The sequence below is a fragment of the Nerophis ophidion genome, linkage group LG11 (assembly GCF_033978795.1).
Source record: "Nerophis ophidion isolate RoL-2023_Sa linkage group LG11, RoL_Noph_v1.0, whole genome shotgun sequence".
NCBI classification, from domain to species: domain Eukaryota; kingdom Metazoa; phylum Chordata; class Actinopteri; order Syngnathiformes; family Syngnathidae; genus Nerophis; species Nerophis ophidion.
Genome location: NC_084621.1, coordinates 24831218 through 24844608, shown reverse-complemented (window position 1 = coordinate 24844608; position 13391 = coordinate 24831218). Strand labels below are relative to the sequence as shown.

General features: G+C 37.9%; 1 protein-coding gene across 2 annotated transcripts in view; it reads left to right on the top strand.

Annotated features, from left to right (window-relative positions):
- LOC133561852 (raftlin-like) overlaps nucleotides 1–13391 on the top strand; it is a 268397-nt gene that overhangs the window by 231636 nt on the left and 23370 nt on the right. For both annotated transcript variants that reach the window (XM_061915456.1, XM_061915455.1), the window contains exon 8: nucleotides 8971–9074. In XM_061915456.1, the coding sequence (XP_061771440.1) occupies nucleotides 8971–9074 (104 nt within the window). The remainder of the gene's footprint in view (nucleotides 1–8970; nucleotides 9075–13391) is intronic.

Genomic DNA, 13391 nt, shown 5'->3' with positions numbered 1-13391 from the left:
GCTTATGTCCAACCTTCCTGCTCCATTCATTCGTTCATTCAATATGTCCATCATTCATGAATTCACACATAAATCAATTAGGCTTTCTGTCATGTATTATTTCAATGACTTTTTCCCCATACATGTATTCATCTGTTCATTCATGCTTACAATCATGCATACACTGACACACCCATCCATTAATGTATTCAATCATTCATGTTTTCATTAGTGTAATAATTCAATGATTTATTCATTCAATCAGCTGTGTTGGAGCAAGCACACATCACACTCGCTTATGTCCGACCTTCCTGTTCATTTATTCATTCATTCATTCATTCATTCAATATGTCCATCATTCATGCATTCACAAATAAATCAAGCATTCAGTCATGTATTATTCCATTGACTTTTTCCCCATGCATGTATTCATGCAATCGCCCGTTCATACATGCTTTCAACCATGCATGCACTGACGCACTCATCCATTAATACATTTAATCAGTCATGTTTTCATTTGTGTCATAATTAAATGATTTATTCATTCAATCAGCTGTGTTGGAGCAAGGACACGTCACACTCGCTTATGTCCAACCTTCCTGCTTATGTGTTCATTCATTCATTCATTCATTCATTCAATATGTCCATCATTCATGCATTCACAAATAAATCAATCAAGCATTCAGTCATGTATTATTCCAATGACTTTTTCCCCATGCATGTATTCATTCAATTGCCCGTTCATACATGCTTTCAACCATGCATGCACTGACGCACTCATCCATTAATACATTTAATCATTCATGTTTTCATTTGTGTCATAATTAAATGATTTATTCATTCAATCAGCTGTGTTGGAGCAAGGACACGTCACACTCGCTTATGTCCAACCTTCCTGCTCATTCATTTATTAATTAATTAATTAATTCATTCAATATGTCCATCATTCATGCATTTACAAATAAATCACTCAAGCATTCAGTCATGTATTATTCCAATGAGTTTTTCCCCATGCATGTATTCATTCAATCGTCTGTTCATTCATGCTTACAATCATGCATGCACTGACACACTCATCCATTAATATATTCAATCATTCATGTTTTCATTAGTGTAATAATTCAATTATTTATTCATTCAATCAGCTGTGTTGGAGCAAGCACACGTCACACTCGCTTATGTCCAACCTTCCTGCTCATTTATTCATTCATTCATTCATTCAATATGTCCATCATTCATGCATTCACAAATAAATCAATCAAGCATTCAGTCATGTATTATTCCAATGACTTTTTCCCCATGCATGTATTCATTCAATCGCCCGTTCATACATGCTTTCAATCATGCATGCACTGACACACTCATCCATTAATACATTTAACCATTCATGTTTTTATTAGTGTAATAATTAATTGATTTATTCATTCAATCATCTGCTCACACATGCATTCAGTCGTGCATGCAATAATGCACTCATTCAGTCATGGATATATTAATGTAATAATTAATTCATTTGTGTTTGAATGTATTCATTCAATTCTACATTTATAATGAAGCATGCATTAATGCATTCATTCACATATTCATTCATTCATGCATGTATGTATTTATTCATGCATTCAGTAAGGAATTAATTAATTCATTAATTCATGTATTGATCCATGCTGTCAATCATGCATTCATATATCCATTTTACTCAGTCATTCATGCATGTATTTATTTATTCATGCATTCAGTAATGTATTAATTTATTTAATAATTCATGTATTGATCTACACTTTCATTCGTGCATCCATACATCCATTTTACTCACTCATTCATGCATGTATTAGATCAGTCATGTTTTCATTCATGTATTAATTAATGTAGTCACTCATGCATTGATGTATTCATTCAATCATCCATTCATACATGCATTCAATCATGCACACATTTGTAATGTAGTCAATTATATACTGATTTCTTGATGCATTCATATATTCACTCATTCAAACATTCACTCAAGTATGCATTCATCCACGCTTGTATTTATGTATCCATGCATTCAGTAATTAATTAAATAATTCATGAATTGAACCATGCTTTAATTAATGTATTCCTTCATAATTAATTCATATATTCATTCTTTGTAATTATTAATTCATTCATTCATGCATGCATTTAAGCATTCACGTTTTTAATTAATGTATCAATTCAAGAATTTATTCACTCATGCATTAATGTATGCATTCTATCACCCGTTCATACGTGCATGCATTAATGAATTCATGCATATACTGATTTCTTGATGCATTCCAATATGCACTCACTCAGTCATACATTCATTCATTTATGCATTCCCTGATTTATGCATTTCCATGCATGTATCAATGCATTCAATAACTAATGAATTAATGTATTAATTTATGTATTGATCCATGCTTTCATTCAGGCAATCGTCTCATTCATCCATTCATGCATTCATTCATGTATTGATCCAAGCTTTCATTCATTCATTCATGCATTTAATCACTCATGTTTTTATTAATGTATCACTTCAATAATGTATTGACTCATGCATTAATGTATTCATTCTATCACCCGTTCATACATGCATGCATTAATGTATTCATGCATATACTGATTTACTGATGCATTCATATATGCACTCAGTCAAACAGTCATTCATTTATGCATTCCCTGTTTCATGCATTTGCATGCACGTATTCATGCATTCAATAACTAATGAATTAATGTATTAATTTATGCATTGATCCATGCTTTCATTCAGGAATTCGTACATTTGACTCATTCATCCATTCATGCATTCATTCATGTATTGATCCAAGCTTTCATTCAAGCATTCCTGCATCATTCATGTATGCATTCAGTTTACTCATTCATTCATGTATTCATTCAATTGCTGCTCCGGTACTTTTACACTTCAAGCGAGACAAAGCGCCGACTTCCATTAGGTTGTGTTTAAGTACGTCTGCTCCATCTTGTGCAGTTTTTCAAAGAACTTCAGGCCTTGCAAATTTTCCTTTGCGTTGCTTTTAGAGCGCCAGACTGTGTGTGTGTGTGTGTGTGTGTGCGTGTGTGTGTGTGTGTGTGTGTGTGTGTGTGTGTGCGTGCTTGCGTGCGTGCGTGCGTGTGTATATATACAGTATACACATAAATATGTATATGTGTAGCTATGACTATGTATATATGTATGTATATGTATGTGCATATATATGTATGTGCATATATGTGTGTGTATGTGTGTGTGCTTTTTATATATATATTTATATTTGTGTGTATATATATATGTATATACATATATATATATGTATGTATATGTGTATATATGTATATGTATGTATATATGTAAATATATATATGTATGTGTGTATATATGTATATGTATGTGTATATGTGTATATATATATGTATATGTGTATATATATGTATGTGTATATATACAGTATGTATATATATGTGTATGTATATGCATGTATATGTATATATATATATATATATATATATATATATATATATATATATATATATATATATATATGTGTATGTATATGCATGTATATGTATATATGTATATATGCATGTATATGTATATATGGATATATATATATACATATATACATATGTATATATATATATATATATATTTTTTTTTATATACATATGTATATATATATATATATATATATATATATATATACTGTTTATGTATACCTAATACTATGTATGTACTGTAGATATACACACATATTTATATAGACGTATACACTTATACATAAATACAGAATGTAGGTATATATGTGTGTATATATATATATATATATATATATACACACACACACACACACACACAAAATGTATATATGTGAATATGTACAAAATATGTATGTGTGTATATATATACTGTATATATATATTTATATAAAAATGTATATAGTATGTATATACATGTATACAATATATACAGTGTGTATGTATGTGTGTATTTACAGTACTGTGTATAGAAAAAACCTTATTATGCAATATTTACCCCCAAAATATTTCAAAGCAGAATGTATTATGTGAAGTATTTATAATTGGAGCCTTAAATAGGGCAATCATTTATAACAACATTACAATTCACCTGTTTGCTCTTTGAGTCCAGTTTTTTTTATGTTTGTTTCCCCCCCGTATTGTTAGAATGTGCTGAGGCCATTAAAACATTAGCTGTGGGCCACAAATGGCCCCCAGGCCGCACTTTGATCACCCTGTTCTAAACTGTAAGAAGCTGTCAAAGAGACACATTTCCATGGGCATCACCATTTCTTGCATTTTATTCGCTCTTCACGGGTGCTCTCCGACTGCAACCCCCATCTTCTGCACGAGGGTACACCAAGACTCAAGTGGTGGGCCCGGCGGACAATTCCCAGCATGCATCAGCAGCGTCCGCCCCTCTGAGGACGGTGCCGGAGGTACGCACCTCGCATGTCTGACACGTTAGGCGTGTGCGATATCTCGGTCCTCTGCGGCCGAGGTGAGACAAGAGGCGACCTAGATAGCGAAAGGCTAATTTGCAGCGTGGCTCAGACAGCGAGAGGTCACACTTGCTCTGCCGGGCGGCGGAGGCGAGGAAGTGGGCGAGATGAGAGCCAGCAACACTGACCGCCGCCGGCCAGCAGGCTTTAATTTCTATCAGAAGTGTCACAAAAATACTCAACAGAATACACTTTCTCATCATCTAACATCATAAAGCCGACAAATTTTTACCACTATGTTACATGGCCTTTCCTTTTAACAACACTCAGTAAACGTTTGGGAACTGAGGACCCGAATTTTTTAAGCTTTTCAGGCGGAATTATTTCCCATTCTGGTTTGATGTACAGCTTAAGTTGTTCAACGTTTAAGCTTCATATTGCACCACACATTTTCCAATGGACTACAGGCAGGCCAGTCTAGTACCCGCACTCTTTTACTATGACGCCACGCTGTTGTAACACGTGGCTTGGCATTGTCTTGCTGAAATAAGCAGGGGCGTCCATTATAATGTTGCTTGGATGACAACATATGTTGCTCCAAAACCTGTATGTACCTTTCAGCATTAATGGTGCCTTCACAGATATGTAAGTTACCCATGCCTTGGGCACTAATACACCCCCATACCATCACAGATGCTGGCTTTTCAACGTTACGCCTTTAACAATCCGGATGGTTCTGTTCTTCTTTGGTGCGGAGGACACGATGTCCACAGTTTCCAAAACAATTTGAAATGAGGACTCGTGAGACTACAGAACACTTTTCCACTTTGCATCAGTACGTCTTAGATGAGCACGGGCCCAGCGAAGCCGGCAGCGTTTCTGGGTGTTGTTGATAAATGGCTTTCGCTTTGCATAGTTGAGCTTTAACTTGCACTTACAGGTGGAGCGACCAACTGTAGTTACTGAAAATGGTTTTCTGAAGTGTTCCTGAGCCCATTTGGTGATATCCTCTACACACTGATGTCGCTTTTTGATGCAGTACCGCCTGAGGGATCAAAGGTCCGTAATATCATCGCTTACGTGCAGTGATTTCTCCAGATTCTCTGAACCTTTCGATGATATTACAGACCGTAGATGGTGAAATCCCTAAATTCCTTGCAATATCTCGTCAAGAAATGTTGTTTGCTCACGCATTTGTTCACAAAGTGGTGACCCTCGCCCCATCCCTGTTTGTGAATGACTGAGAATTTAATGGAAGCTGCTTTTTTATCTAATCATGGCACTTACCTGTTCCCAATTAGACTGTACACCTGTGAGATGTTCCAAATAAGTTTTTGATGAGCATTCTTCAACTTTCTTTTTTGAAACATGTCGCAGGCTTCAAATTCCAAATGAGCTAATCGTTGCATAAAACAACAAAGTTTTCCAGTTTGAATGTCTTGTCTTTGCAAGGAATTTAAGTTTTCAGCATAATTAGTCACTTACTGTACAATGTCTGCTCGTTATTGACTAATTCCGCTTCAGTATGGCGCAGACTAGCAGTGCTACGCTCCAACTGCTCCACCGTGTTAACTACCTGCGCGCTCGGTCATATTTTTAAGATGTTTTTTCCTTTAATTCTATGAATTTCATCCAGGCCTTCTTCTCAGTACTCACGTTGTCCATATCTAGCTAAAAGCTCGAGTGACGCCACGCCCGGTTGCCCACTCAGTAGCTCTTTGCATTCAAGAGTGATCACTCCAGCAGCACTGAGAGCGGACACAACCCAATACCTCGACGTAATGTTGCAATTTTCTAATGCCAACAAAGGAATTGACCCAAAAAAAACGCTCCGTCAGTAAAGTAAGGCTCCACTTTTCCAAAAATGCGTTAGCTCGATGCTAATATACATCGGTTTTTGCTATTGGCATGCTACTGATTAGCATGATTTTAACACCTCTAAAACTGTTAAAGAAAACCACAATAACGATGTATGCTACAATCAATAATAAGTACAATATTTACAGTGTTAACCCTTTGTAGGGCGCAACAGACTGAACTGACCAACACACTATAAACTATACAGGACTGTAGAGGAAAATTCACAATAAAACAAAGTACTACAACTTGAAAGAAGTTTTTATAATCAGCTTGTAATAAAATACAACTTATTATCAAAAACATTAACACATATAAGTAACAAAAATCGGTACCGCTGAGTACCCATATCGATTCCCAGGTACCAGGAATTGGTACCGTACAGGTTCAAATGTGAAGGATACCTATCCTTATATACACATTCAATATGTACCGTATTAGAAAGTATCCAGTAACAAATGTGTCCGCATGAATTATTGTGGCCACCAGGAGAGGCCAAAAATTACAATTACCACTCCAGTTTAACTTGAAGACAGCATACGCCCATTCCAGGCGGTTATTAATACAGTGGGGCAAAAAAGTATTTAGTCAGCCACCGATTGTGCAAGTTATCCCACTTAAAATGATGACAGAGGTCTGTAATTTTCATCATAGGTACACTTCAACTGTGAGAGACAGAATGTGAAAAAAAAATCCAGGAATTCACATTGTAGGAATTTTAAATAATTTATTTGTAAATTATGGTGGAAAATAAGTATTTGGTCTACCAGTCAAAGCTCTCACTGATGGAAGGCGGTTTTGGCTCAAAATCTCACGATACATGGCCCCATTCACTCTTTCCTTAACACGGATCAATCGTCCTGTCCCCTTAGCAGAAAAACAGCCCCAAAGCATGATGTTTCCACCCCCATGCTTCACAGTAGGCCTGATGTTCTTGGGATGCAACTCAGTATTTTTCTTCCTCCAAACACCACGAGTTGAGTTTATACCAAAATGGATACATGGATGATACAGCAGAGGATTGGGAGAATGTCATGTGGTCAGATGAAACCAAAATAGAACTTTTTTTAACGTGGTGCACAGACAATCACCACACGATCCTTGACAGAAATCGGGTTAGGGGTCCAGTGGCATGGAGTTCCAAGACGACTGGTGAAACCCTTTATCTGCTGCAGCCTTCTTCTGCACCCCTCTTTCACTCGATATTAATATGAATCCATTTAATAAACTCTGCAATGAGCTGACAACTTGTCCAGAGTGTACAGCGCCTTCCGCCTGAATGCTGCTGATAGGCTCCAGCAACCCCGTGACACCAAAAGGGACAAGTGGTAGGAAATGTATGGATGGCATTTGATAAAGTCAAATACAAGAAAAGTATCCAACACTTCTCATTTATAAGGTAAATAAGCACAGCAGATATAGATCATTTACATCAACAATACGATTTGCCTAAGTGCCGAGGCGGGACAAAAAAAAGTTTAATTATTATTATTATTTTTTTAAATAACAATAAATGCAGATTAATCAGTAACATTAACTCTGGAGCACAAACAATAATAATGTGTGTTGATTTTTTTTCGAATGAGCTTAATCTGCCGTCATTCCAAACAGGTATGACGATCCTCCTGGTAGGGGTGTATCTCTTTATGGAGGATTCCTGTGCGTGACTTTGTTTAACGTGTGCAATGACAGTCACCACACGATCCTTGATTGAATTGGTTTAGGGTCCATTGGCGTGGAGTTCCAAGACGACTGGTGGGACCCTTTTTCTGCTGCCGCCTTCTTCTGCACCCCTCCTGCACCCAATATAAATATGTATCCATTTAATAAAGTCTGGCAACTTGTCCAGGGTGTACACCGCCTTCCGCCCGAATGCAGCCGAGATAGGCTCCAGCAACCCCCGCTACCCCAAAAAGGACAAGCGGTAGAAAATGGGTGGATGGCATTTGATAAAGTCAAATACAAGAAAAGCATACAACACTTCTCATTCAAAAAGTAAATAAGCACAGCAGATATAGATCATTTACATCAACAAAACTAGTGCCGAGGCGGGACAAAAAAAATAAATTAAATACATTTAAAAAAAAAGAACAATAAATGCAGATTAATCAGTAACATTAACTCTGGAGCACAAAAATTAATAATGTGTGTTGATTTTTTTTCGAGTGAGAATCATCAGCCGTCACTCAAAACGAGTATGGCAATCCTCCTGGTAGGGGTGTATCCCTTTATGGAGGATGCTTGTACGTAACTTTGTTTAACGTGGTGCACTGACAGTCACCACAGAATCGGTTTAGGGTCCAGTGGCGTGGAGTTCCAAAACAACGGAGGGGACCCTTTTTCTGCTGCAGCCTTCCTTCGCATTGCAGCCGTTGTGGTAGTTCTTAAATCTACCGTCTTCCGCCTGCTCCGCCGTTGAGGTCTTCACCGTATCCCTGGCTAGGGGGCAGTCAGGTACTAGGCCTTTGCCAAGGGCCACCTGGGGTAACAGTAGTAAAGGGGTTATCCTCTTAGTGCCCCAAGACCTCCATAGAGAAGCCTCCACTGCCACACTATTAGAGAAGAACTGTACTAAAACCTGGACTAAGAACCCAACCTGTCACTTGTGTCTTGGTTCGGAGCATTTACGCTCCTGTAATCATGCAGATTGACGGCAATCAAGGCTTTCTGTTCTTTGCAGGGTCTGCAGGTGAAGGCCGATTACATCCCGCTGCTGCAGTCCCTGGCGACGTTTGGCTGGAGGCTCACCTGTGTGCTGCCGACACCTGTCGCCAAGACTAACAGGTAATCTTTGCTCCAAACTTTACCATCACCTAAGAAAAACAGAACAAAACAAAAAAAACACTTGGCTCTTCATGTACCATTATAATGATTAACATTGAAATACAGTAGCATAGTAAGCCTAAGTAATAATAATTTCAAAAACGAGACAGTATGTTTCATTCTGCGGGTGGTCAGCAACCCATGAGCATTTTTGAAAAAAGGATTGAAAATGTAAAAAGATGGGGGGGAAATCATTTTTTTTGTTTTAGTATGTTTTTTGTTTTTTTTAGGACAAACCTTACCAAAAGCCCACTGTTTAATATTATGTGTGTATGTACGCTTCACTGATGAGACTATTTGGTTGGACATCTAATGTCCCACTAATTTCACCTGTTCTTGAAGTCACGGGGCGGCGTGGCGCAGTGGGAGAGTGACCGTGCGCAACCCGAGGGTCACTGGTTCAAATCCCACCTAGTACCAACCTCGTCACGTCCGTTGTGTCCTGAGCAAGACACTTCACCCTTGCTCCTAATGGGTGCTGGTTGGCGCCTTGCATGGCATGTGGAAGTAGTGTCAAAGCGCTTTAAGTACCTTGAAGGTAGAAAAGCGCTATACAAGTACAACCCATTTATTTATCATTTACCATAGTGTGGACCGTGACGCAAAAGTTTGTTTACATGTGAAATCTTCCACTCTCTCATTTTGTCCACCAAACCTTTTAAGCTGTGCGTGAATGCACAAAGGTGAGCTTTGTTGATGTTATCGACTTGTGTGGAGTGCTAATCAGACACATTGGGTCAGTCCATGACTACACGCAAATTAATGCTAACATGCTATTTATGCTAGCTGTATGTACAGATTGCATCGTTATTCCCCGTTTGTCGGTATATTTCAGCTCATTTAATATCCTTTACTTTTATCCTCTTTATATTTTATTTATATTTGTATGTCTAATGACACATTATGTGATATTGGCTGCATTTCTGATAGTTAGCTAGTTGTTTGCGTGCCATGTTGTTCCAGACCACAGCAAATAATACCTAGCTCGCCAAAGATTGTAATCAATCCATTAGAAGAAGAGAGCCTGCCGCTCACACCTTTGGCCGTTAAAAGCCAGCCATTTCCAGGAGTCTGATTTACTAATGGTTTTTAATGTTGTAAAAACGTGTAGATTGAATATTACATTTCAACATTTCTGCCAACGAAGATTTACTTCAGCCTGCGACACGTAGTCATTTTGGTAGTAGGCTATTATAGCTAATATAGACACTTACGTCATGTGTTTCCCTTATTATAACACTTATGTAAGATTTTTAAAGTCATTTTGATAGTAGGCTAATATAGCTAAAATAGACACATCGTGTGTTGCCTTTATTATAACACTTATGTAAGATTTTTAAAGTAATTTTGATAGTAGGCTAATATAGCTAAAATAGACACATCATGTGTTGCTTTTGTTAAAACACTTATATAAGACTTTTAAATTCAGTTTGATAGTAGGCTAATATAGACACTTGCATCATGTGTTGCCTTCATTATAAGACTTATATAAGACTTTTAAAGTCATTTTAATAGTAAGCTACTATAGCAATATAAACACTTACATCATGTGTTGCCTTCATTATAGCACTTATATAAGACTTTTAAAGTCATTTTGATAGTAGGCTAATATAGCCAATATAGACACTTACATCATGTGTTGCCTAAATGACTTTTAAAGTCATCTTGATAGTAGGCTAATATAGCTAATATGGTCACATACATCATGTTTTGCCTTCATTATAACACTTATATAAGACTTTTAAAGTCATTTTGATAGTAGGCTAATATAGCTAATATAGACACTTACATCATGTGTTGCCTAAATGACTTTTAAAGTCATCTTGAAAGTAGGCTAATATAGCTAATATAGTCACATACATAATGTTTTGCCTTCATTATAACACTTATATAAGACTTTTAAAGTCATTTTGATAGTAGGCTATTATAGCTAATATAGACACTTACGTCATGTGTTGCCTTCATTATAACACTTATATAAGACTTTTAAAGTCATGTTCATAGTAGGTTAATATAGCAATATAGACACTTACATGATGTGTTGCCTTCATTATAACACTTATATAAGTCTTTTCAAGTCATTTTCATAGTAGGCTATTATAGCTCATATAGACACTTACGCAATGTGTTGCCTTTATTCACTTATATACGGCTTTTCACTGTTTTGTTTTTTGTATTTTTGGTCCAATATGACTCTTTTAACGTTTTGGGTTGCCGACCCCTGGGTTACTGTAACGTTCCACGCAGTTGGAACAGTTTGAAAAACTTGAATTTATACAGAATTTTTTTGTGGTCCTCTGCTGGCGGCCAACAGAAACTGCATCAACATGCGTTAGAAGCTGCTCTCGTAGAGTAGTTTGACGTGATAAAATAATTGATGACAATCAGATCGCATGGCACAGAGAACCTAACGAATCGGGTACAACGTACTCGCGTTGAGGTTTGAGGAGCGTGCACACCTTGTCTGGGTTGCGGTGCACACAAACTTCCTGTAGAAGATGCTGACCTAAATCTTCTTCACGCCAAGTCTTGGGGAAAGTTTATTTCATTATTTTTTTCTCTCTCTTTCTTAAAGCAGTGCAGCTGCGGCTGTCACAGGAAAAGCTTCTCGCAGAAACCGTAACGGTTTTTACTCGGCTTAGCCCTGGCTGACGCATCACTGGCGGCGCTGACATCCGCTTTCGGTTTTAAAAAGAAGCAGCTCAGTGACAGCTCTCGCGGTTTTGAAAAAAAAAAAAATATATATATATATATATGTTGCTTATCCACACGTAAACACACAACTCAATGCCACGTTGCTCGTAACACCACAAAAAAAGAGACACCTGCACTGTTGGCGACTCAACATAAGGATGGGTAGCTTTTCACATGGTAGCTGGGAATCGATACTCAACATTTACTTTTGTGGGTGTTCATGTTAATAAATGTTCATTTATATAATAAATGTTAATAAATAATATACAATAAAATAAAGTTTTAATAAATGTTCATTTATTTAAGCCCAGGGGTTAGTGCGTCTGCCTCACAATACGAAGGTTCTGCAGTCCTGGGTTCAATTCCAGGCTGAGGATCTTTCTGTGTGGAGTTTGCATGTTCTCCCCGTGAATGCGTGGGTTCCCTCCGGGTACTCCGGCTTCCTCCCACTTCCAAAGACATGCACCTGGGGATAGGTTGATTGGCAACACTAAATTGGCCCTAGTGTGTGAATGTGAGTGTGAATGTTCTCTGTCTATCTGTGTTGACCCTGCGATGAGGTGGCGACTTGTCCAGGGTGTACCCCGCCTTCAGCCCGATTGTAGCTGAGATAGGCGCCAGCGCCCACCGCGACCCCGAAAGGGAATAAGCGGTAGAAAATGGATGGATGGATGGATCTGTAAGTGCAAGTTAAAGCTCTACTATGCAAAGCAAAAGTCATTTATCAACAACATCCAGAAACGCCGCCGGCTTCTCTGGGCCCGAGATCATCTAAGATGGACTGATGCAAAGTGGAAAGGTGTTCTGTGGTCTGACGAGTCCACATTTCAAATTGTTTTTGGAAATATTCGGCATTGTGTCATCTGGACCAAAGGGGAAGCGAACCACCCAGACTGTTATCGACGCAAAGTTGAAAAGCCAGCATCTGTGATGGTATGGGGGTGCATTAGTGCCCAAGGCATGGGTAACTTACACATCTGGGAAGGCACCATTAATGCTGAAAGGTACATACAGGTTTTGGAACAACATATGCTGCCATCTAAGCGCCATCTTTTTCATGGTTGCCCCTGCTTATTTCATCAAGACAATGCCAAGCCACATTCAGCACGTTTTACAACAGCGTGGCTTCGTAAAAAAAGAGTGCGGGTACTTTCCTGGCCCGCCTCCAGTCCAGACCTGTCTCCTATTGAAAATGTGTAGCGCATTATGAAGCGTAAAATACGACAGCGGAGACCCCGGACTGTTGAACGACTGAAGCTCTACATAAAACAAGAATGGGAAAGAATTCCACTTTCAAAACTTCAAGAATTAGTTTCCTCAGTTCCCAAACGTTTATTGAAAGTTGTGAAAAGAAAAGGTGATGTAACACAGTGGTGAACATGCCCTTTCCCAACTACTTTGGCACCTGTTGCAGCCATGAAATCCTAAGTTAATTATTATTTGCAAAAAAAAAATAAAGTTTGAGTTTGAACATCAAATATGTTGTCTTTGTAGCGTATTCAACTGAATATGGGTTGAAATTGATTTGCAAATCATTGTATTCTGTTTGTATTTACATCTAACACAATTTCCCAACTCATATGG